General features: G+C 37.2%; 1 protein-coding gene across 4 annotated transcripts in view; it reads left to right on the top strand.

The window, feature by feature from the left end:
- PRKAG2 (protein kinase AMP-activated non-catalytic subunit gamma 2) overlaps positions 1–27,042 on the top strand; it is a 420,981-nt gene that overhangs the window by 145,338 nt on the left and 248,601 nt on the right. For all 4 annotated transcript variants that reach the window (XM_031939458.1, XM_031939457.1, XM_031939459.1 and 1 more), the window contains 2 exons: positions 3,262–3,333; positions 25,037–25,316. In XM_031939458.1, coding sequence (XP_031795318.1) covers positions 3,262–3,333; positions 25,037–25,316 — 352 coding nt within the window. The remainder of the gene's footprint in view (positions 1–3,261; positions 3,334–25,036; positions 25,317–27,042) is intronic.

Here is a 27,042-nt window from a genome sequence, read left to right as displayed (position 1 = left end):
CAATAAGTAAATGTTAGCTCTGATTGCTAGGTCTGACTTTTCTGCCCTCAATGTTCCCTTTAACCTGATTTCAAAAGAGTGAACAAAGGGACCCATGTTTATGAAGTACTTTACAGATATCCCATTTGATTCCTACATCCCAGTGATCAGATGCTGTTCTTATCCCCATTTCACAGTTGAGGAAATGGAGGCAGACAGAGACAAAGTCTGATCACATTACCATGACTCCAGACTCAGGGCTCTATCCACATTTTGCACCTCTTGTATACGTTACACTACAGCATCTCCAATGCATGGACCACAAGGAGTTTAATATTTGCTTCCTGGTTGGCTGATGAGAGATATTAAAGCCTGAGTGAGGGACACCGTGAGGTGCACAGGAATGGTTGCTAGCAGGAAAGAATTTAGAGCCTGTTGCCAGGACCGATTCCAGCATCCTTGGAATATTGTCAGGTCCTAAACTGGGACTGTAGCCCCAGCTTGCATCCCAATGACGGAGCGTTTTTGGTGAGCTTGAGAGATGGGTGCTGAGATTAGAATAATGGAATGTGCCCGAAGGCTAAAACTGGGGCCTCCAACCCTTAGCCCAACCAGGGACTTCCTGCAGGGATGCTTGACTAAGCAGGAACCCCGCGCTTTGTATCCACATAGGACAAAGCGAAGGGATCATGGGTCAGTGGGCTGGATGATTTGATCAGGGTTGATACTTCTAATGGAATCATTCCAGCCAATGATATCCTCTTGGAATCCATTGTAACTACACTTTCCAGCATTTGTCCACAGCTCCAGCAGCTGTGGAATGTGGTACAGAGGGCCCTGAACCGGGAATAGAGTCTCCAGTTTTGTCCCTGCTTTATGTGATCCTAGGCAAGACACAGAATCCCAGTATTAACAGGATCCTCAGAGGTCATCTTAGTCTATGTTTTACCTGAATTGTGTACAACATCCTGATAATCAGTCAGTTGACAAGCATTTTTTAAGGGATTTTATGATTTATGATGCTGGGTTCTGGGGGATATAGAGACAGAAATGAATCCCTGCTCTCAGGAAAGTTTACATTCTTTTAGGGATAAGTAAAGGGAATTTATCTCTAAAAAACTCACTCTCCAATGGTTAGAAAATTAACAAATCCCTACCCTTGTTGCTTTCCTAGATTCTCATGACAGACACAGAATCATAGAATCTGGGATTTGGAAAAGTCACAATTTAAGTCCATACCACACTTACTATTTGTTGAGACCTCAGTTTCTTCATCTATAAAATGGGGCTAATGATCTCTGCCCTAATTGCAACAAAAGGCCATCATAAGAAAAAAGAAAGTGCTTTGGTAAGGGTAAAATGAATAAATATAAAGGGAAGCAGCTAGGTGATACAGTCCATAGCATCCTGGATTTAAAATCGGGAAGACCTGATTTCAAATCCAACCTCAGTTTTCTCATCTGCAAAATGGAATAATAATAGCACCTACCTTCTAGGTTTGTTGGGAGGATCCGATTTGTCAAGTGCTTTGCAAACTTTGAAGCATTTTACAGATTACAGCTATTTTGATTATATCGGAAATCTGGCAGAGTGTGCTCAATATGCACCAACGAAGGGCTGTGGATATATAATTCTATCCCTTTCTTATTTGAATTTTAGCCTTGAAACTTCCATTTCCTGGAAAGTCTTATTACAACCTGAATCAGGCAAAGCTTATATGAAATCAGGATGAAGGTGGGGGATGCTAGAAAAAGGGAAGCCAGGGTCCCTGTTCTTAAAAAGTTGACAGTTCCAGTTGGAAATACCCAACATACTGAAACAACACTCATGGTTACTCTTGTAAATCTCTGGTTACATACTTCATAGTGTGGGAACTCCCTCCACAACCTATGACTGGTAGAGTAGCTAAGCCCTCAAAGAGTTGCTTAAGATACATTAACTCTTTTCCCAGGGTCATTCAACTAGTAATTGTCAAAGACTAGATTTGAATGCACCTTTTCCTGACTTCAGACCCTCTACTCAATCTAGTGCTCCACTTTTGGCCTAAATTTTCCTGCTTTTTGTTGTTGTTTTTTAGTCATGTATGACCCATTTGGGGTTTTCTTGGCAAAGATATTGGAGTGGTTTGCCATTTTCTTCTCCAGCTCATTTTATACATGAGGGGAAACTGAGGCAAGTAAACATAGTTAGTGTCTGAGGCTGGATTTGATTGAGAATATGAATCTTTTTGACTTCAGGCCCAGTACTGTATCCAGAAATTCAGAAATTTCAGGTGAAGAGCCTCTGCTAAAATTGTACATTTCATAGAAGATGCTAACCCACTTTGGTAGAGAAAACATCCTTATTAGGGGGTTTGCTATGTCAGTAACACTACACTTGCCTTTCTTCCCCTCCCTCCCTCCACCCCTTCTTGCAGGTTTCTAATTCAGGACCTCATTGGAACAAGTATCTGGGATGCCTTCCCATGCCAGAGCTTTATTTTTTTGAATGTTTGGACCCATCTCTCCTTCAATAACTCCAGAATATACTGGAAGACTATTTCTATCCATCCATTTCAGTCCTCTCCTCAGCTTCTTTTCTTTTTGATCTCCTCCTTCTCTTCCATTTTCCCCTTTTCTTACATTTTCTCACTTTCTCTTCTCTTTTCTTTGTATTTTGGCTATTTTGTTCCTTCTCTAATCACCTTTGTGTTGGGGGTGTGCTGAGGTTGTGCTAAATGGTCTGAGTACTAGTAGGAAAGAGTGATTCTTAACAAAATCCTCCCATTCCTGTTATTTTTCTCACTTCAAACATCAAGATGTATTGGGATGAATTTTAGATTTGAGGGCAAACGATCTCTGGGCTTCCCTCTCTATTCTGTCTCTGTCTGCTTCAGATAAGTCATTTAACTTCTTTAAAATTGTTTGGGTTTTTTGGGGGGAAAATGAGGAGAGTTGGGCTCAGTGATCTCTAAAAACTCATATAGTTCACTGGGATTCTAAACAATTAAACCATTCCTTGCTCCCACTCAGTATCCCTCAGAGCTCATTATACCCCAAACCCTATAGTTTTGTCCTGGATATCTCGAGATCTTCCTCTCTTTAGGTGTATTGTTATTGGGTAAATAACCTACAGCTTGTTGAATGTGATCTCTGTTGGGGAAGAGGAAATTCTGGATGGTAGTAGGTCATGCAGAACTCAGTGAATACTCCTACAACCATTTACTGTCCTCCAGAAAAGAAGCCAGATAAAGGCTTGATTGCTGCTGTTAATAACAGACATTTTCTTTTTTTCTTGTTCTAGGACCTTAGTTCTTTTGCCATGCCATTCCTAGATGGAGACCTGGAAAGCTCGGAAAAACATGCTTCCCGTAAGGTAGGACCATCTCATTCCCAGCTTGTGTGTTTCCCTGTTGGACTAAGGGAGAGGTCTATGTGGGCATTCAAATATCAGTCCCATCCTCTACTCTTCCTGCTATAGGAAGCCCCCTCCATATATTGTTCATTTGTCTTTGTCTAGTCTGGAACTGATGATTCAGGTGATAGGTTATCCAGACTTGGTATTCTTTTTCCTTGCTCTAGTCACTTAGATCTGTTTTGGGGGGCCCTTTATTAGCAGCAGAATGGTCAAAATCCAATCACATTCATTCCTTTGATTATACTCCCTCTATTAATGGTTCTGGACATGAGAGAAAAGTTGAAAGTGGTATTGAATATGAAATGTGGTTATTATCTACAGGGGTGATTTAATTAAGATAGCTCTGCCCTCATTATCATGGAAAACTAAAAGTTGATTCTGACCCTGAAATGGCCCAGATTTGAATATCTTTTTTTCTTGTCCTTTGCTATGACCTTTATTCTCTTTTTCTTTCTCACACATTCCTTCACTCTCTGGTTTCCTTGCCCCCCCATTCTCCTTCTCCAATCATCCTGATCTATATCTTATCACTGAACCCATGTGAGTCTGGAGGAGAAAGTGAGACTGGGTAAAATAATACCCAGCCTCCCATAAATCCAACTCATTTGCATGGCATCCCTTCCCTGATGACATGGTCCTTTTCAAGAAAGAAGGACAAATATTCAATTTCTGTCTCCCCTTTTCCCTGCTTCTTCTTCTCCTTACTACTGCATCTCTCTTGACTTTCCCTTTTTTTCATTTATTTTCTTCTCTTTTCACTTCCAGTCCCCCCATCTCCTGACTTTTTGAACATTTACACTTAATTGAAATAATTTTTCAGGAGAAGTTTTGTTTTGTTCAATGCTCATAAACAAGTAATTCCGTATATAATATTTAATGAAAATTAAATGAAGATGAATGTCTGAAACCTTTCAAGGATTTGTCATTTGTTAAATCCTGGTTTTTCTGTCTTGCTATAATGGCATTTCATTTTGCAAGATATTTGTGTTGTAGATAATTGTTCAATCCTGGTGCTCAGACATCCCCAAATGCTAAATTTCTTTAATTGGAGCATCCCACTGCTATCTATAATGATGGAAATGCTCAGATGTTGTGTATTGAGTTCTAAATTATATTAAATTTAAAAAATCAATTCTACTATCATAAAAACTCAAACAAATGCTTCCTTTGAGTTTCTCAAAATACTCCTAATTTTTTTCCAGCTTATTTGTAGGTCTAGGAAATTCCTTGAGGCAAAATCACTGGGCCCAACTTTGAGGTTCTAGTCTAGCTGGCAAAGTTCTAATCTTCTTGCTTCTGCATCTTTTTTTTTCCCTAAATTGCTCTTGTCCCCCTTCCTTTCCCATTCTCTGTCCCCTTTTCTTCCTTTGTCTTCTTTCTTTACACTCTCCTTCTTTTCCTTTATCATTGTTAGATGGCACAGTGGATAGAATGCCGGGCTTGGAGTCAGGAAGGCTCTCATCATCTTGAAGACCAATCCAGCCTCTGACACTTACTAGCTGTGTAACAATGGGCGAGTCACCTAATCCCATTTACTTTAGTTTCCTCATCTGTAAAATGAGCTGGAAAAGCAAATGGCAAACCACTTTGCCAAGAAAACTCCAAATGGGGCCACAAAGGGTCTGACATGACGAAAATGATTGAATAACAGCAAAATTACTTGAATTCATGTAACTGTCAATGACTCAGAGATGCTATTTGAGGTGTGAATTTGAAGGCTTAAACCTGGGTCAGAGAGGGCCTGGGGGGGATTAGGAGAAAAAACAAAGCAGTTGTCTTCTACCTTGTGGGACATGGCAGCAAAGAGGCGGGTGTTTCTCCTCCAGTGAAGAAGTGAGTTTGTGCTGAGAACCTGGGAGATGGAGCAGCCATCCCTTTTCCCAAAGTCTGCTATTCCACTGCTCTACAGACAGCCGCAGCCTGAACCTGGAACTAAAAATATCAAAATAATCATATAGGTTGCCTTAAAACTTGATTTTTTTGCTCTGAGTGCCTGCAGGAGCTGGAATCACTAAGAATAACTATGAGTAATGGTAAATATTGTGCAGAGGAAATCAGTTTTTGCTCTGAGCATTTTAATTAAATATAATTGAATCAACTAATTAATTACTGCAGACCTATGGGGCTCTTTTTCTTTTTCCCCTTTTACCTTCTCTCCCTGCCAAGAGTAGTTGGCTTTACTTTTACCTGCCCTATTAGTAGCTCTTGCAACCAAATGGATGGGAATTTTTAAATGGAGCCCAATGATTTTGCCTCAGGAATTTCCTGGGTCTATAAAAAAGTGGGAAGAAGTGGAGGAGGATTTTGATGTTTAAAGGAAAGTATTTCAAACAGACTGGAAGGGAAAACTGGCTCAGGGATAAAAATCCTAAGAGGATCATTAGCATCAGGGAACACTTATTGAGTACCTGTTTCTTGTCCAACAAGATGCTTGGCAGTATCACTGCCTTCCATAAAGCTATGGTCTAGTTGGAAAGAGACTATGAACTAGAAGAATTCAAGGACAGTACATAGATTTTAATAGTTTTGAACCAATATGAAATTTGTATTTATTTCCACAAAGATTGGTTAATATTATTGCACATTCCTTGAATGAGGGACCAAGATTTGCATAATATAGATATGGAATGGAGTAGAGGGGTAGGATGGGATTTGAGATACTTTGTTGATATATTCATTACCCTAGGAATAGAAGGGAGACCAGGGGTCTTTCAGGGTCTTAGGTAAAAAAAGTGTTCTTTATCTGCTTCTTATCCCTACCCATATTTTACAGCCACCTGACACAACTAAGGTATTGGATAAAAGACTCAAAGAGATGAAAGTACTTTTGTAGCAAAAATATTGCATGCAGTGATTTATGAGTGTGAAAATATTTTTAAATTTCTTTATACTGTATCAAAATTTCTCCAAGGCCCTTGTCATTTTGGTAGGTTCTGTATCCCTAGATCTTTCCAGACCAACATCAATAGATTCCAATGACATTTTAATTTAATTTGTATTTTTAAAAATTCTATTTTATTTTCTTTTCCTCTCTCCCTCTCTCTCTCCTCCCTTTCCCTTTCCTTTTCCCTCTTCCTCTCCCTCCTCCCTCTTTTCTTGCTTTCTTTTCTTAACCATCTCATTTCCTCCCTCATCATTGGGGGAAAAGAAAAAGAAAAACCATATAAGAAATATAAACAAATTCCTCTTTCAGGAGATTCGGATGTAGTATGTAGTATATAGATTGGTCATCAGTAATATATTTTAAGTCTTAAAATATTTTCTGGCCAGGTTAGTTTGAGAAATACTTCTCTTTATATTTTCTAGTCTGGACCATTCCTCCAAGGAAGGGACTATTTTTCATTTGATATTTTCTAGATGCCTGGCACACAGCAAGTGCTTAATAAATGCTTGGCAAATTGGATTTGCTTCAACTTGCAATGGAAAAGATAGCAGAATTAATGCCAGATTATGATACAAAAAGAACAAATTAGTAGGTGAGAAGAGGTGGACTATTTTGAGTCAAGAAAGCCAAAGAAATAGGTTCAGAGAAAGACATCCAAAATTGCAGGGGGGTTACCCTTAATGGGTTCCAAGGCCAGTGTGGCAAGTGACTAAGCCACAGACCACCTGAAATAACAGTTGCCATTCCAGAGGGGCAGCTCACACCTGCAGGTGTGGAAGAAGTGAACTGCCCTTGGTTGTTGAGTTTGTCTTTGATCTTGCACTGTGTAGATCTTTTTTTGGAAGACTTTGTTACTTTAATTCCTTACTGGACCCCAACTTTTCTCTGGTATTTCCAAACTCCCTCAGGCACCTCTTTTACCTTTCTGGATGTTGGTTTGTGATAGAGCTTGCTAGAAAAGGGATAACTAACCCCCAGCCTCAACAAACTGCCAGGACTCCTGGCATTTTCAGTCCTTGGACATAAAATGCCAGAAAAGCTGAACTCCACAAAATTACACACACACACAAACACACACACACACACACACACACACACACACACACACAAGTTCTAGCTCAAATCCTATAAGACTCCTAGCAATTCCATTTGGGATTTTCTTGGCAAAGATCCTGGAATGGTTTGCCATTTCTTTCTCCAGCTCGTTTTACAGATGAGAAAACTGAGGCAAACGGGGCGAAATAACTTACTTGGGATTATACAATGTCAGTGTCTGAGATTTGAACTCAGGAAAAAGAGGCCCGACTCGTAGCCCAGCATTCTGTCCACTATGCCTCCTTGCTGCCCGTAGATTTGTTTGAGAAAGCATGAAGTTTAATGAGAACTATCTGATTATAAAGAAATAGTTTACTAAATGACATACAAATCCATCAAAAATTATTTCTGTAGAATAAAAGGAGCATCATTAATAACAAACCTAAACATATAATCTTATAAATATTCCATATTTGTTCTGGACCCAGTAGGTTCTGCTAGGACATGAGTTCATAAGGATTTGTCTACAAATAAAAGGAGAGAGAAACCTGCACACACAGGTACTTTTGTTTGTTTCTACACTCACAGGACAAGTATTTTTCTACCTCAATTCACAGGAAGGTTTGCTCCTCTGCTCCTCTTCCATCAATAGAAGAGAAATCTAAGATAAAGAGACTCTTCAGACTATTGTTGTCCCATGGCCAACCATAAACAAAGAGAACAAAGTTAGGAGTAAACATTCTGGAAGAACTGGATGGCGCCTATTATTTCTAGTCCAGTCAAGTTTCCCAGCTTAGTCTTGGGCTCAGCTTCAAGGGTGATACAACCTCCTATTGCCAGACCAGGAAGAAGTCATTTATTAATCTAAGGGAATCCAACCAAATTCACACAGAGAAAATGACCTCCCTCAATCTAAGCCCCATGATTGTTGGAGATCCAAACAAGGAGGACTCACTCTATTCATATTAATGTCTTCCTTCCCCACCTTTCCTTGCACACTCTGGTGAGAGCTTGGCTCCCATTTCTTGTTTATTTAACCATATGGAGGGTACCATTGTCAAATTTTACAATACCAAGAATATGGCTCTGCATATATATAAATGCTTTTTGCTTTGGTCCCTCGGATACTTTCATCACTCATCCCCTCAAACTCCCAAGATAGACTAGCTTCTGACCTCAGCCTGGGAAAGGCTAAGAGAGACAAATTATGACCTCTGATGCCCTTATACCTGGGTTAGCTGCCCTGGTCCCTTTTTTCCTTAAAGGGATGTCTTCTGCTCAGCTTTGAGTGCCTCTGACAGAAGTAAGGATGAATGAACCCTTAGGGAACTTACAATCTTTAGGAATGAAAGCTAAAAACCAATGTGTAAAAGATTTAAAGATGATTTTCAACACATGCGAACCAGGGCATATGTGCTAAGGAAGATTCATTGGACAGTCATACCTCAGAGATGTTCCAGGTTTAGTTCCTGACCCCCTCAATAAAGTGAATATAGCAATAAAGTGAGGTACACAAATTTTTTTGTTTCCCAGTACATATAAAAGTTATTTCTACATTATACTATAGGTATTAAGTTTATGGTAGTTTTATATTTAAAAAAACACATATATCTTAATTAAAAAAAACTTTTATTGTTAAAAATATTAACTGTTATCTGAACCTTGAGTGAATTGTGATCTTGCTGGTGGAAAGTTTTGCCTCAATGTTATTGGCTGCTGGTTGATAGGGTGTGGTTGCTTAAAGTTGGGGTGGCTGTGGCAATTTCTTCAAATTAGACAAATTGAATTTTGCCTCCTCAATAGACTCTTTCTCTTGAACTCTTAGAGGCCATTTTAAGGTTATTAATTCGCTTAATTTCAATAAAGTTGTGTCTTGGGGAATAAAGAAGGCCCAAGAGTAGGGAGAGAGACCAAGAATGGCAAATCAGTGGAGCAATCAGAACACATACAACATTTATTAATCAAGTCCCCTGTCTTATAGTGGTTTGTGGCATGCCAAAACAATTATAATAATAACAACGAAGATCACTGCTCACAGATCACCACAACAGATATAATAATAATGAAAATTTAGAAATATTGCAAGATTATCAAAATATGACCCAGAGACACAATGTTGAGTACATGTTGAAAAAATGGTGCTGATAGATTTGCTCCACAAAATATTGCCACAAATCTTTAATTCATTAAAAATAAGCAATTTCTGCAAAGCTCATTTAAATGAGGGTCACTCAACAGAGAGGTATGCTTGTAAAAGGGTGGTGCTGGAGAGTGTGTGAGTAGGGGGAATTATGGTAACAAATCCATTTTCCTCCATATTCCACTTCCATTTTGTAATTTATGAAAAACACTTCTTTTTTTTTTTTCTCAGAAATGCAGATAAACTCCTGATTGCTTTCTAGCATTTTACCCTTTTCCCTCATTTCCCAAGTGAATGTCTCCTCTTTTGCCCTTTTTTTTCACCCTTGGTTGTTTTTCTTATACATGGCCTTTCCCATGTTTCTTAATGTTCTCTGTATGGCTCTCTAATTTTGATAAGGATCTGCTATTCTCTTTGGCCTGTTTGGTATCCCTCCTAATAGTTAACCTAACCCATGTACCATCTTCACATGCATCTATCCCCAAACTTTTAATAATAGCTTTTAACTTTTAATAATAACTTTTAATTTTTAAAATACATGCAAAGATAGTTTTCAGCAGTCATCCTTGCGAAATCTTGCGTTCCAAATTTTTTTCTCTTTCTTTCCACTCCCCTAGACAGCAGATAATCCAAAATAAGTTAAACATGTACAACATATATCCACATTTATCATGCTACACAAGAAAAATCAGATCAGAAAGTTTCCCTTTGTCTTGACTAGCCACAACCTAAGATTATAAGAATTTTCCTATAGTGAAGAAACTAACTTGCCTGAATTTCAAGGCCACCTACTTAACTAGTGCTCTTATGGTACTCCTGCCTTCACCCCTGTTTCTCTTGCCCCTTTTCATTCTTTGATTCCTGGCAGAAAAATTTGTTTCTTATTTCATTTTCAATCTGTTTCTGTCTCATTAACAGTTTTATAGATTGCTCTGGGTTCCTTGTATTTTCTCTATTGGTGCTTCCATTTTGTCCAGACTCACTTATTTTTGCTTTCCTTATCCTGATAGTGGTCTACCTTCTTTACTTTTTTCCTAAGCCATTGAGTGCTTCTGGGAAAAATCACAAAATTATGCTGATCAGGTCTACCACACATATATGAAAAAAATTCTTGTCACATTGGTTATAGAAGATACTTTAAATCATCTCTCCTAACCTCCCTTAAGATCCTACCTTTACCCCAGCAACTTTGGCGGCAAAGGACCAGATCGAGATAATCCAATTCTAGCTCCCCCAAATCTTCCCTATCTCAAAATTTCTCCAGACATTTCCCCTCTACCTTTTCCATCCCTTCAATTTCAGTAAATAAGTTAGTCTTTATTCCTGCCATGTATAACTCCCTCAACCACATACCTGATCTTATCCCCTCTAAGTTCCAAACTTAACTTCCAAAATTTTTGTACCACTGACTGTCCCTTTTCCTTTGTTCATTTTCAGATCTCTCCATTCCTAGGGCTCCTTCATAACAGTAGTTAGGCCTATTTTATCCCAAATAGACTACTAAAACACCTTCTACTGACTTAGCAACTTCATCGAATTGTCACCCTATCTTCCCTCACCACACTCACTTTTAAACTTCTAGGAAGAGAACTAGATTATACTCCCTGTTTTCATTTCCTCACCAATCATTACTTGCCAACACTGTAATCTGACTTCAGTTTCTCCACTGAATTTTCTTACTCCAAAATCACCAGTGACATCTCATTTACCCAATAAGTCAATCAACATGAACTTAATAAATGCCTACTATATTTCAAGTACTAGTTATACAAAGACAAAAGTAAGATGGTACCTGTCATTAAGAAGTTCATATTCTAATGGGAGGGGAGTCAATGTACATATATAGATGCATATGAAGTAAATATGAGGCAAATTGAGCAGGGAAGACATCAGCAGCTGGAGGTTAGCTCAGAAAGTAATTCTTGAGCTGAGTCTGGAAGGAAATCAAGAATTCCAAAAGTCTCAGGTGCTTGTGCATAGGTAACTAAGAAATAGAAATGGAGTCAAACATGAACAACAATAGCAAGTAGTTCAGTATGGCTGGGTCATTAGTAACATTAGACATTGCTGACCACCCCCATATTAACATTTTCTGCTCCCTTGGCTTCTGTTATACCTCTGTCTCCTGCTTTGATCCTACTTTCTTTCCTCCATATTAGGCTCAATGACCACTGGTTTTTTTTCTGGCCTCAGACCATTTGCAGATCATATACCATCATTATATCAAATCAAACTTATTTCCCTTTCAAAACTGTATATTTACAGCACCAGCATTCTCCCTATCTTTTTTCCCTCTAACTTCCACTTCCAATCAGGTCCCAAGAATTCAACATGTCTCCCAGCTGCCCATCTTGTCACCACCATCTAGTAGACCTCATTTCTTCTTGTTTGGGGTGTATGGGGTATTCATGGAGGACTCACACTTCTGCTGTGAGAGTTTGCAGAGTCTTTTCCAGGGCTCCTCATCCACCTTTGGAGTCTACGTTCATCCAGTTCTCATCTGTGACTCCAAGAAGCTGTAGTATATATAGTGGCCAGACCCAGTAAAACCACCTGAGCAGACGAGCTAAGCCAGGGTAACTAGCATGTTTCAAACCTGTTAGAGGAATGTCTACTTCAAGCTTGTGGAGACTTTACCCAGCAGAGAGGGTTGATGAGAACAGTTTGTTCTAACAACCGTGGAGGTGGCTAAAGTAGGTGCCCTGGAATGCCTAAAATTTGAATTGAAAGTAGTAATTCTTTCACTTAAATTCAATTCACACACAAGATGCTCCATGATGTCACTGGTACAACTTCTTGTCTAGAATATTTTAATAGCTTCCTAACTGGTTTCCTTGTCTCTAATATCTCCCAGTACAATTTTATACGCCTGCTAAAGTACTATTTCTAATGAGCAGGTCTAGTCATGTCGCTCTGTATATATTGTCTACTCTTTAACATACAAACTCTTTAGTTAGGGCTTTCAAGGCCTTCCATAATTTGTCTCTAGCCTATATTTCCAGTTTTATCTCATATTCCTCTCTTTCACACTCTGTATTACAGTCCAAGCAAATCACAATCTTGATTTTTTGTCTCTGTCCCCAATATTTAGCACTATCCCTAGTAAGATTTAATCTATGTTTTTTCATTCCATTTCACCATTACCATTTGGAATCCTTTTCATTCAAGGCAGAGCTCAGCTGCCACCTTTTCTATTCTTGAGGAATATAATCATCTTGGCTAGAAGTAATCCTTTCTCTTTCAAATTTCTTAACAATGATAAAAATAATATTTCTATATCAGGAAGAGGTGATATGGTGCATTGGGAAGTTTGAATTCTACCTCCACCACTAATAGCACACATAGCCTTTTTAAGCCCTGTTTGCAAAATGAGGGTTTTGGATACAGTGAAAGTAGGGATTACTTCAATCTTTTTCTTTGTGTCCCCAGGGCAACCTTCCTTCCTTCCTTCCTCTTGCCCAGGGTCACACATCTTACTGATCCTCACAATAACCTTGTGAGATAACTACTGTTATGACCCCCATTTTATAGATGAGGAAACTGAAGTCAAGAGAGTTAAAAAGTGAGTTACTTGCCTAGGATCACACAACTAGTAAGTGTTTGAGTAAGATAGTATTTGAACTCAGCTCTTCCTGACCCCCAATATTTTACCTATTGTGACACTTTTGTGAAGAGAAGCACGGTTTTAAATAGAAGTGTAAACTTCTATCCAGATGTAAATTATAAGTAGTGAAAGAGTTGGTTTGGTTGTCATGGTCCATTAATGGTATCAATTAGGCAAAGGTTCATTCTATCAGAAAACCACCAGAAGCTCCTTCTTTCTGGCAGGGAGCCCAGTGTCTGATGCAGGATTAGAAATGATAAATAGCAATCAGAGGGACAAGCTCTGCTCAAAATCCAGGAAGTCAATAAGCAACCCAATGCCAAAGAGATTCAGGAGAGGGGCCAACAGAAGGAGTTGGGGAGGGAGGCTGAAGGCCAAGTCATATTACCAGAGGAGACAGACACTAGTAGATTTAGGGCAAGCACAAAAACTCCTTCAATGACGAACTAGAGCCAGTGGAGAAAGAGATGGGGCTCAGGACTGCCATTAAATGATGATTTGCCATAACATATTCAGCTCATGCTTCATTATAGTATCCTTCTAACAGTGGATCACACTTCCTTCTGTTTCTTAAAGGGCAGTTCTATCAGGATATCCTATCCTCTGGTAGAAAATAATACAAAGTCTGTGTTTTTCAGTTTTAATTTGTTTCATCAAGATTTAACATAAATTGATGTTTAGTGAAGTGAGCAGAACCAGAACATCATACACAGTAACAGCAACAGTATGAGATGATCAGCTATGATTGACTTAGCTCTTCTCAGCAACACAGTGATCCAAGACAGTTCCAAAAGACTCATTTTGGAAAATGCAGTCCACATCCAGAAAGAGTTATGAAGTCTGAATATAGCTTGAAGCATATGATTTTTACTTTTTTGGTTTTTGTTTACTTTCCCATGGTTTTCTTCTTTTGTTCTGAGTCTTCTTTCACAATGTGATTAAAGTGGAAATATGATTCATATGATTGTATGTATATATCCTATATCAGACCGCTTGTTGTACAGAGGGGAATTGGAGAAGAAGAGAAGGAAAAAATTTCGAGCTCAAAATCTTACAAAGATAAATGTTGAAAATTATCTTTACATGTAATTGAAAAAAATAAAATATTATTAAAGATCAAAAAATTATTTCATCTTCAGGTAAGTTAGAGTATCTCTCCTGTTTCTACACTAAAATACCAGGTTCTTTCTGCCTATACATTGTGTTCAAGGCTCAGATCTTAAATTGAAATTGTATTTCCCATAATTCTCTTGTTCTCTCCTACCCACCCCAACTCATGTATCTAAGTTAAGTGAACATAAATTGGAATAGAATAAAAAATAGATGGGAAGAACCATGATTTAGAGCTGGAAGGGATTTTAGAAATCTAACAAATTTAACAAATGAGAAAAGTGAGGTCCAAGGAAACTATCCAAAGATCACAGATGTAGCAAGGATCAGAAGAGGAATTTGAACCCATGGCCTCTTGACTGCAGAGTACTTTTTCTATTATGTCATATTTGAATACTCTTCTGGGTTCTACCTATTAGAACAAAAAATGTCTTAAAATTTTTACAACTACCATCTTTGCTCCACAACACCTTCATTAAATGGTGCAGATGGCTCCTTTCTGCAGTCTATAATATCCTTTCTCCTCACATGCCTCTAAGAAGCCTTTCCGGATCCCCTCACCACCAGTGCATTCCCTCCTCAAACTGTCTTGTACTCATATTTTATACATATTTTTCTGTCTTCCCCATCAGATTGTAAATTGTCTGAATGCAGACTTTCACTTTTGTCCTTGTATCCCTATAGCTTAGCTCAATGCCAGGTAACTTAGAAAGTGCTTAATTTTTGTTTATTGATTCAAATACTGAAGTAACCTCTCCAAGCTCAAATCTGGGACCTCCCGAATTCAAGTCTAATGCCCTTTTCCTTATATTGCCAAGCCTGCCCGGACAAGGCATAATATTTCTTTTTGGCCATTGCGACCTAGAAACTTCCTCATGCCCTGCTCCAGTCCTTTGCCTCTCACTCCAACACAAATGTGTCACTAATAGCTCTCTTAAAAGGACAGGGAACAAAAGCCCTACTCAAACAGCCAGCCTTCCATTAGCTTCTATGTAGTCAAGCAAACTCTGTTGCTCCTGACTTCTTTTGTTCATCAAAAACCAGGAAATCATCCAATTAAGTTTATCAAAGCATCTTTTTCCTGCAGCTCACAGCCAGTGCAGAAATCAGCAGCACCCTTGGAATCTTCCATTGCCATTAATTACATTTGCCCTTCCCTTGCAAACAGTGAAAGCATATATTTCTTTGAAAATATACTCTAATTTTCTTGTCATAAAGAAGTATGATGAAGTCCATGGAGATTTCTTTAAGAGAATGTTATACCAGGCCCTAGTTTCAGCTAGATTGGGACTATTTTCTTTGAAAAAGGAAAACAGTAGGGTAGTAGCTTAATTGTTCCTATAAATTTTTACTTTCATACAGTTACCTTTAATCTTCCTCCCTTGGATTTTATTTCATAATACTCAGTTGTTCTCTGCCTAGAATTTTGATTGTTTTTCCCCCTTGCTTTTGAGTCTCATGTGGAGAATCCTGGACTTTTCTGTAAGATAAAGTCTAAATTCATTATTCTAGCCTTCAAGGCCATTTTGTTTTTTATATAAAGTATTTTACCTTTTCCCAATTGTATGTAAAGATTTTGAACATTTGTTTTAAAAAAAAATTTTGAGTTCCAAATTTTCTCTTTCCATCTCTTTCCTCCCTCTTCCCTAAAATAATATAAGCAATTTGATATAGCATATATATATATTATATATAATATATATATGCAGTCATACAAAATGTTAGTTGTAAAAGAAGAAATAGACAAAAAGTGAAAAATAGTATGCTTCAAACTATATTCAAACTTCATTATTATTTCTCTGGATGTAGATAGCATTTTTGATCCAAAGATCTTTGGAATTATCTTGGTTCATTGTATTGCTGAGAATAGCCAAGTCATTCATAGTTGACCATTATATATTATTACTGCTACCATGAACAATATTCTCCTGGTTCAGTTCACTTAATTTTATATCAATTCATGTTTTTTCAGGTTTTTCAAGATCATGTTCAAGATTATATCCTTCTCCTCTTCAAAAAGTACTTAATTAGTCCCTCAAACATGCCATATATATATTTTCTTACTTCCCCATCTTTGCATATATGCCATTTCCTCTTCTTGGATTTTAACGTCTTTCCCCATCACAGAATATTAAAATATTGCCCCTTTTTGGAAGTCCATCTCAAATGCTACCTGTTTTATAAAGCTTTTCCTGATTTTCCTAGCCAGCATCTATCCTCTGTCCTTTGTGCCCCTATGTGAATTACTACTTGTTCTGCTTATATATGCATTATACATGTTCATGTGTGAATTAGTACCTGTTCTGCTCATACTGTGTATTATTCACATGCCTTTTCCACCTCCCCACTAGACTGTAATTTTTTAATCAGACAAATTTAGCAGGAGGCCTTGCCCAGAGTTGGTATACACCAATTTGAATAAATGAATGAATAAATAAATGAACAAATGAATAGTTCCAACTGTGCCCTCTGGTGGGAACAGAAGGAGGGAGAGAATGATTGTATCAAGTTGGTAAAAAGAAGATAATTAGAGATGGAACAATTCTTCTGGGTCAGCCCCTGTGTGTGTGTGTGTGTGTGTGTGTGTGTGTGTGTGTGTAGGAAGAGGGGTGGTCTTATTGTTAAGATGTCAAAATTTTCTTTGGTCTACAAAATTGACTTTGGCTTCTGATATATTTACCTTCTGATATATATATTATATATATATATATATATATATATTCTGATCCTCTTTCCCTCTTAGCAATTCACTTTTTCTGCCATTCCTTAGATCATAAAGTCATAAGAACAGAAGCATCTTGCCCTATAACAATACACTTCAACTCCTAACACCAAAATATAATCTTTATTCATTTTAAAAACCCTTCTCTCTCATCCTTTTCCATAAACCCTGTAACTCAGTTCCAAAGCCCCTGTGCCTTATACAAGGCTACGAATGGAGAAGGAGTTTACTAAAGGCACTCAATGCCTTCTACTGTTGTTCATCTGTGTGTGTGTGTGTGTGTGTGTGTGTGTGTGTGTATGTGTGTGTGATTGTGAGCTTCTGGAGGACAGTGTCTGTTTCTTAATAATCTTTATCCACTATAATGCTTTAGATATAGTAGTGCCCTCTTGCTTCATCATTTCATTTGATTAAATAATTGATATATGGAAACATACAGATTTATAAGATAAATATGTTAAAGAATCATGGATATAGTTTAAAGAAATATTGAATGGAGTTCCTTTAAAAGCTCCAGACCTTAAGAAGTGCCGAGTAGGTGACTCTCACTTTGTCTCCAGTGTGGCAGATAGAGAATTGAACTATGTGATCTCTACTCAGTTACCCAATATTTATTAAGTGCCTACTCTGTGTTAGATGCTGAGTATATCATGACAAAACTCAAGCAGTCTCTCATTTCAAGGAGCTTGCATTCTGCAATTAGCACAGGATGTAGCACATAGATTCTTAATTAATCTTTATTCATTCATTGATTGTAAGTAAAGAGAGGTGCACATATGAGTATAATATGGAATATATGCAAAAATATATCCCCATAACTCTAGCAATGTTTAGTCCACCAGTAGCCATGCCCAGGCAGACGTCAGAGCACCAAGTGGGTATGGGCTAGAGACAGTCAGGATTGTGGGGTTCCAAGAAGGAGTAGTTAATTAGAGCAGCTAGGTGGCACAGCAGATAGAGTGCTGGACTTGGCACCAAGAGGACCTCAGTTCAAATATGGCCTCAGACTTAGCTGTGTGACTCTGGGTAAGTCACTTAGTCCCTTTTGTCTCACTTTCCTCCTCTATAAAATGAGCTGGAGAAGGAAATGGCAAACCACCGCATTATCTTTGCTGAGAAAACTCCAAATGGGATCATGAAGAATTATTCTCAACAACAGCAGTATGATGCAATCAAAAGAATATAAAACTGGCTTGCCTTGAGAGACACAGTACTCTGCAAATTCTCCTATTCATTCTCCTTTTAAGTCTCCAATATCTCTGCCTCTCAGTCTTGACCCCTAAAGATGGGTGCTGTCCAAGGTCCTGTTCACTTTGGGTTTAGCCATTCAGTCTGTTTTGCTTCCATTTAATTTTATTCTCTCATCTAACCTCTCTAACTTTCCACTTGGTTCACAGCAATAGAATGAGAATTTTTTGTTTTCCCATATAAGACATTGTTAAAATTTAAATAAACTATATCTATTGCTATTTATGACTAATGAAGTTAAGATTCTTTTCCCATTAGACCATAAGCTCTAAGAGAGCTTTCTTTTTTCACATTTGAATCTGCACTGCTTAACACAGTGCCTGGCAAATAGTTGGTGTTTAATAAATGTTTGTTGATTGATTGATTTTCTTTTTGTGAGCATAGTAAAACACCCAGACCTGTATAATGAAGAAAAAAGTGTCAGGTTATGAATAAGATCATTCTTACACTTCTGCAGGGGAGATTGTCCATCTGCATATTAGATTGTGTGAATGATAGCCTTTTGAACTTTTTGTACCCATTTTACTATTACAAGAAAAGATGTTTACATGAGGAATTACATTGGAAGAGGTTAGAAATTGCATGGGGATACTCTTAAAATACAGCCGTGAGCTCGAAACAGTAACAACAAAAGTAACTAGCATTTATAAAGCACTTTCAGATTTGCAAAGTGCTTTACATATTATTTTCTTTGATCCTCAAAACATCTTGATTACAGTAGCATTAAACCCCATTTTACAGATGAGGAAACTGAAGCTCAGAGTTTAAATGACTTGTCCAGATTCATATAGTGATGAGGAAAGCTTAAAGGCAGGGTCCTACTGATTCCAGGACTAGTCCTTTATTCATTATACTATACTCATGCTTCAGAGTAGGTCATGCTAGTCTTGTCATCCCATATACATGAGTAGTGGTCCTACCCTTTTTTTGATTCTTCTTTTTTTTCTCCCTAATCAAAAAAAAATTTTTCATTATCCTCTGCTAGACAGATATTATGCTAGATGTTAGTATTCCTTATATTTTATTCTTCCAGAACTGTACCATTCTTTTGCACTCAGCCACCATTATCTGTCTTTGCTTTTATCTTCTGTTTATATCTTTTCAGAATTGGATTTGATCGATGACTTCCCTGTAGACCTTCATTGGTTTCTCTAGAAAACTTCCTCTTTTCCTCTCATCAGAATTGTTTCTCTACAAATTCAGTTCTTCAAAACATTCTTTCTTTCCTAAGACTGATTTCCCCTTCAGAATTTTAGTTCAGAAAAAGCCTACTTACCCTTTCTTTGAACCCTTTAAAATGTTTGCCCCAAATCTGTAATACATGCTATATAATTACTATTACTGCCTACCTTACAAGATTGTTGTAAAGATACAAGGGCATAATCATCTTGAGAGAAGCAGTTTGAAAAATTGAAAATGGCAATATAGATAAATTATTACTATTATAACTACATATGACATTCTGATTTGTTGAAATGTCATCAAAATAGATGTCATTGATGAAACTTTCACATCATTTTTCTTCTGAACACTTTTTATTAAGATTCAATTATGATTCAAGAATTTGTCCCTCTGTTCCTTTTTTAAGCAATTCTTGCTTCTAAGTATTAGCTCAGATTGCCCTGTATTTCTTAACTTGCTCTCAACCATTAATTGCCAAAGCTACCTCCATCCCTTCCTTTAAGCCTGTTTGGAAGTCACGGAAGTTTGAATCCCGATTTTCCTACCTATTATACATCACTCAATCTCTTTGGGTCTGTTTTCCCATTTGTAAAATGAAGAGATTGTACTCCTTCCAACTCTGAATCCAGCATCCTCTGCAACTTCCTAAAGAGACTAATAAATGAGCAAAGGGAGAGAGGAAATCCTGTCTTCTCACTCAGAGCTGAACACTTTCAAAAGCATTTTATCCCTGATTTAGTCCCACCCCCTAATGCACATTAGTCCATAAGTATATCCTTAGCATTTATAGCTTTTGATGTGGCCTTGTATTTGGCAGAGAACCTAACATAGTTTCCTAGGGTGGGGTTGGGAGGAGTACAGATTAAACCAAGATTTATTGGTGTGGTTAGAGGCGTTACTTGCTAAATAATCAGAGATGACCCTAGGCAAAAGTGTGAAGTCTGTTTTTGATTCTCCTATTTTTTTTTTAACCTATGCCCTTCTTCTGGTGTCTCACTTATTTTATCCATAATCCTTTATTTATCCCATTCCCAAACATGCTTTCATGTTAGTCTTCCATAGACTGGCAGCTAATTTTGAATAAAATGTACATCATTTATTGTTGATATGGTAGAAAAAGGAAGGAAATAAATAAGCCTCTTAGCAGCAAATATTGATGTTGCAAAATCCAAGAATTAAATGATGGAGCTATTTACCATAAAGTAGTAGTAATAATGATAATAGCAGCAGTTAGCACTTTTACAAAAAATCTTAGTGCTGTTTTAATCTTTATAACATAGAGCTCTTTCAGGTTTGCAAAGTACTTTACAAATACTTTATCCTTACAGTAGTCCTGATAAGGTAGATCTCCTCTTCTTCCTCCTTCATCTTCTCCTTCTTTTCCAGCAACATTTTTAAAGTGTCAAAAAAAGAATAATTAAATACAAATATTTGCTGAGCAAATTTGCTGGTTTTCATAGATTTTTAATGCTTCTATTAAGATAGGTCATTCTCTTTTAAGGCACAGCTCTCTGGGTTTCTTTGATATATCTGCCTGGGACAAACTATCCTGCCCATTTGAATAGCCCCTAATCATATTGACTGTATTGATCTTGGTCTAGTTACTGGGCAGGCTACTTATAAAACTTCTTAAAGTTTCAAGACTGAAGAATCTCAAAAAGTCTTCCAACTCTAAAAAACAAAACAGAAAAAGAAAAACCTTTGATTTGATGATATATAAGGGTGACCATAAAAAACCATGGACTGCATAGACTATTAGAGCTAAAAGATATTTCCAGAGGTCATTTAGTACAACACTCCCTCAAATGTGAAGCCCATCCACAGTATTCCTGATAGTGGCCATTCACTAAAAGAATTTTGCTACAAGCACTCACTGCACAAGGCAACTTTTTTCCCCTTCTATTATACTTCTCTTTTGTAATTAGTCAGGAATTTTTAAAGTATGTACTTGATTTAAGAAGGTGGGGAAGTGGGGGCATTTTAGAAATGTCCCATATAAAAGAAAAGTTTTGAAAGTTTTGCCAGAAGTTTTAGGGGAAAATTATTAGCATAGAGAAAACTAATTTAAGTAGAACTCATTCTGTCATCATATGAGATAAATAAGATATATCTCTCCCGTGGGCTGATGGACGAGTTATAATAGGAATATCTCACTAAAGAAACCATGGCACTTTTGCTGCAACATCATCTTTTTTTATGAATTCGTAGCTTAAAGATAAAAGGGACCTTACAGATATAATTCAATTACTCATTGTAGAAGGAGAAGAAATGGCTCACCCAGGTTGCAAAATGGCAATAGTGGACAAGAATCCAGGTCTTTTGACTTGGATAATGGAAAACTTGGAGAGGTACATCAAAATAGGAGAAGCTCAAATATTATCATGGCTTTCAAAAAAAGGGAAGAGAATAGAATATGCAAACCATAGGCTAGTGATCTTGACTTGAATTCCTAGGGAAAATGCTAGAATGGATCATTAAAGATCTAGAAAGGAAAGAATTGAGTACAAAGAATCAGCCTGGCTTCATCAATAATAGATTGTATCAGACTTCATTTGAATCTTTTTTTAAAAACAATATTACTTAACTAGTAGATGAGAGGAATGATGTGTTTATTGGTTAATCTAAATTTTAGCAAAGTTTTTGATAAAATAGCTTATGGATTCAGAACTGGTTGGATGGCTAGACTTAAAAAGTAATTCTCAGTGATTCAATGTCAGCATGGTGGGGGATTTCCAATGGAGTATCCCAGTGATCCATGCTTGACACTGTGCTATTTAACATTTTTATCAATGACTTGGATAGATGCCTCTCAAATGTGCAGATCACAAAAAGGTTACTTAATACAACAAATGGAAAAGTCAGAATTCAAAAGGTTCTTGCTAGACCAGAGCATTACCTGAATATAATAAGATAAAATTCAAAAGGGAAAAATAAAAAGTCTTGCATTTGGGTGCAAAAAGTCAACTCCACAAATATAAGATGAAGGATATATGGGAGAAGGAGGATAAAAATATTAAGAGCTTGAACACCTACTATATGCCAGACACTGTGCTCAGATCCTGGAATCATCAGTGCATTCAGGGAGATCATTTAAATCATTGGGTAAGGCAGAATTTTTATATAATGAAATTGGCAAAGATTATCTTTTCCTACCATTTCAAGACCTATCAGCCGTGGGTAATGCATGTCACCCCAAGACGCTGTGAAATTAAGCTGAAAACATATTCCACTGTAAATTTATGGCCTTTGATCATCATCACTATCTGCTGTCTGTCTGCTGATTGTGGTCTCTTGAATTCTTCCTCATATCAAATTGCACAGAGTTTCAACATTAATATCCAATCTCATTAGAAAAGTTTTTGGCCTCCAAAATGTCATCATCAGTGGTAAATAATAATAGTATCTTCAAAATACTCTGGAACTTCTTTCAGTGTTCCTGAAATTTTGGCAATTTCTCCTTTAAACATGCACTGGTTCATCTAATAACAAGTATCATATGATCATATGATCAAATACATAGTCAGCAGTTCTAAGAAAGATTTGGGGGTTTTTTGTGGATTTTGAGCACAATATAAGCCAGCAGTGTGATGTGACTGCCCAAAAAGCTAATGAAATCTTGGGCTGCTCAAGTTGGACATAGCTTCTGGGAAGAGGGTGGTGATAGTCCCACTACAAGACCCACTTCTTATTGGAACATTTTTGGAGTATTGTATTCAGTTCTGGGCACCATGAATTAATAAGAGATAATCTAGGGACTATCCAGAGGAGAGCAGTTAGGATGAGGCCTTAATTTAAGTCCATGATATACAAAGATCAGTTAAAGAAAAAAAAGAATTTTGGTGGGGACATGATGGATGTCTTTAGGTATATGAAGGGTTGCTAAATGGGATTAGATTTGTTCTATTTGGTCCTAAAGGACAAAAACAATAGAAACAGGGAGTTATGAATAGGCAATTTTAAGCTTGATAATATTTTAAAAATCCTATTAATTGGAGCTATCAAAACTAGAATGTGCTTCTCTGAGAGATGGTGGATTTTACTTCCTTTAGGTAGAAGCTGGACAAATATTTGCCAACTATGTTGTAAGTGGGAATTCCATTCATGTATGAGTTGGACTAAGTAGTTTCTCAGATCACTTTCAGTTCTTAAATTCTGTGGTTTTATAACTTTTAGCTTTAGGGTTTTCCCTTTTTTCTGGATAGCTGCTTCCAGAAATGTAGCATCAGTAAAATCCTTAGGAAGAGCTAAAGATCTTCATATCTATGCACAAAAAAGGCTTTTTACCTGGAGTGATAAATTGACCAGCAACTACTGATTTTTAATTTTTATTTCTCTAATTATTTGAGTTACATTAAAATCAAATCTAATTAAGACATTTGACACTTACTAGCTGCATTACTCTGGGCAGGTCACTTAACCCCTATTATTTCCCTCTGCCAAACAAAATAAATTAAAATAAAATAAAACCTAAAAAGTGTCATAATTAGGATATTTTACTGGCAATATTACAAGATTTCCATGCTCAGCTGTTCTCTCTAGTGGTGAAAGACGTATTCAACCTGCCTGGTTTCCTCTACCTTGATTAAAGAGAGTAGGGATTTAGGGATGGCTACTGCAGAAGTTCTTCTCTTCATTTGGGAGAGTAAATTGGGAACCCAGTACATAATAATCATTTCTCTCATATTAATATCCAATTATTGAGAGGAACATTTTTGTATTTCCTCATTCAGAAATAAACCCATATAGGTTAAATAAGGTCAGTCTTTGAAGGATGTTACCTTGCCCCCCAAATTTCCCCATTGAAACCAGCTAATCTAGGTGATATTATTACCCCACCCAACTAGAAAACCTTACAAAGAAAATCTAATGTAGGTGAATTCTGGTCCATTGTGTGCTACTCAGGATGGGGTTACAAGGTAGATTCTTTATATTGTATTGGGCTGGGGGTGATCTGGAAATAAGAGTGACCACAATCAAAGTCATGTCCCCCAGCCCCTCATTAGAATAAATCTACCTCTCATTATAATATTCGTTCTTTTATTGTTTATCAATTAGAATTGATTGCTATCTGTTGAAAATATCCACTCTTCCAAGTGTATTTAAAGCATCAAGAGGCCTTTGGGATGGGTCTTTACAAGAGATAGCCAGATGACCATCCTTTTATTAATTATTTGCTAGCCATAATTTATAAAATTATCAACTACTCAGAAATTACATCTCTCAAACTTTTTTATACATCACAGAATTTAATCCCTGAGCTGGGCCTTTTAAATCTCTACCTAGATCTCTGCTTCTGTCCTCTTCCATTTTTGTCTATTTGTTTATATTTTGTATTATTTGATCTGTGTAGATGCTATTTCTACTCTAGTAGAACATACGCTTCTTAAGGATAAGAACTATTTAATACTTATTTTTGTATCCCCAAAACTTACCTATACAAAATAGGTACTTAACAAATACCTATTGGATATTGGATCGAATTGAAGAAAAATATAGCAAGGGTTGAGGGTAAGGGGCAAGTAATGAAATTGGGCTATAGTCTGTAATCACTGGGACAGATTTGCTCACGAGAGTTGAACCTGTGACGCCTCAGTCTCTGTGTTCAATACAACAGGATTAAAGCACTAAATTTCAAGCATATTCTGAAAAATATTAGGATAATTGTTGAATATAGGACACTTACATTGACAGCTTGACTTAATGCACTTCCTTTTATTTCCGCCTTCTCTCTCACAGGTGGACAGTCCCTTCAGTTCTGGGAGTCCTTCCAAGGGATTCTTCTCCCGAGGCCCTCAGCATCGGCCCTCCAGCCCTGTGTCGGCCCCTGTGAGGGCCAGAAATAGCCCAGGCTCTCCAAAAACGGTGTTTCCCTTCCCCTACCAGGAGTCCCCTCCCAGATCTCCACGTCGCATGAGTTTCAGCGGTATCTTTCGCTCTTCCTCCAAAGAGTCCTCCCCGAACTCCAATCCATCTACCTCACCTGGAGGAATCAAGTTTTTTTCCCGCTCAAAAAAAAGTAAGATATTGATCATATGGTTTCAGGTGGGTTTGGGACTGTGGTTCTGTTTGCTAAAGAAAAGCCCTTGGAGATGTTAAGTATCTGGGGTCCACTCTATGCAGATGACACTGACACAGGAACATGTCTTTTTGGTATGTTAAGAACAATGTAAAGTTTTCAGCTAATATTTCTTGTCTTGTTTAATTTCATACAATAGGCTATATGTATTTCATACAATTTCCTGCATAGTACAAGCTCTGTGTATTTAGCTCTCTGTACATATAGATGTATGTACAGAATGATCTTTGAATTCCCCTACCTCCAGATTTGGGGAAAAAAAAACCTCCACCTTTATAAGTTCAGATACATCTGCCTAGGACCGGCCAAATAAGAATCTGCTTAAAATATCTATATCCTTCTCTCTTGCCTTTTAGTTTGGCATTTACCCGGATCACTGAGGGTAAAAAATACAAGATAGGTTGGCAGGCTCTTAATGGAGTGCTCTAGGCAACAGTAGAATAGATGAAGGGATGAGGGAACAAAAGGGCTGCCAATGGAAATGTGTTCAGTATTTCAAGAGCAGTGATAAATATTTAGACAATCTAATTTTCACAAACTAAAAAAATTTTAATGCAACTTTTTTTGTGTTCAAGGCTAAAAAAAAAAAGCTCATAATTCAGGATTAGTCTGAGGCAAAATTGTGAACTAGACACAATTTGTTTTCTTACTTTTCCCCCATTTCTGCTATTCCCATTAATCCTCATTTCAGTCCCTCACTATTCTAATTTGGCAACCAATACTTTATCATTACTTCATTTAAGGATAGATATTATTAAATAATTCATGTGTTAGCCCAGTCAGGAGTATTTGCTTTTGAAAAAAAGGATCTCAAGGGGAAGGAAAATAATAAATAAGGCTCTCTAATGGTAGTTTTATAGGCCTTGGGGCAACTAAGTTGGGGAAATAGTTTGCAATGGGATAGGAAAACCTTCCTAAAGCCCTGTAATAATAGGGCATAGGCAAGTCATTCCTTCTGAGGCCTACCATGAGCTCCCTTTCTGTGAAAATTTCAAGATAGAGATATTATAGATGCAGAGTTTCAGAGTTGGGAGAAATGGCCTTCTAGATGATGTATTGAGCATCAGAACAGCTCATTTCAGGCCTTGATGAAAAAAAAAAACCTCTCAGGGCCATAACCTGCTTGGTAGGACTTAGCCACCCTGCTTTTGTGATATAACAGATGGCCCCAGTTAAAATAATAGTTATTAAATAATTAGCAAGACAAAATTTCTTTAATTGTACTGAAATTTAAAACAATGATATATTTTATAGTGCTTATAAGAAGGATATCTTGAAATTAGACACTGATGTCAGTGTTGGAATTTCAAAAAGACTGGTTTCTTAGAACGATTACAATAACTGATGCTGAGTGAAGTGAACAAAATAGGGAGAACATTGTGTGTGATAATCAATTGTGGTAGACAGCTCTTCTCAGCAATACAATTATCTAAGACAATTCCAAAAAAGTCATGATGGAAAATGCTGTCCAATTCCAGAGAAAAAACTATGCAGTCTGATTGCAGATCAAAGCATATCATCTTCACTTTTTTTGTTTTTTAATTTCTAATGGTTTTCCTCTGTTGTTCCGAGTCTTTTTCACAACATGATTAATGTGGAAATATGTTTAATATGATTGTAGATATATAATCTATTTCAGATTGCTTGCTTTCTTGGGGATGGGAAA

Source organism: Sarcophilus harrisii, chromosome 5 (genome assembly GCF_902635505.1).
Source record: "Sarcophilus harrisii chromosome 5, mSarHar1.11, whole genome shotgun sequence".
Classification (NCBI taxonomy): Eukaryota; Metazoa; Chordata; class Mammalia; order Dasyuromorphia; family Dasyuridae; genus Sarcophilus; species Sarcophilus harrisii.
The sequence above is the reverse complement of the archived record's forward strand: the minus strand, read 5'-3'. Positions and strand labels throughout refer to the sequence as shown.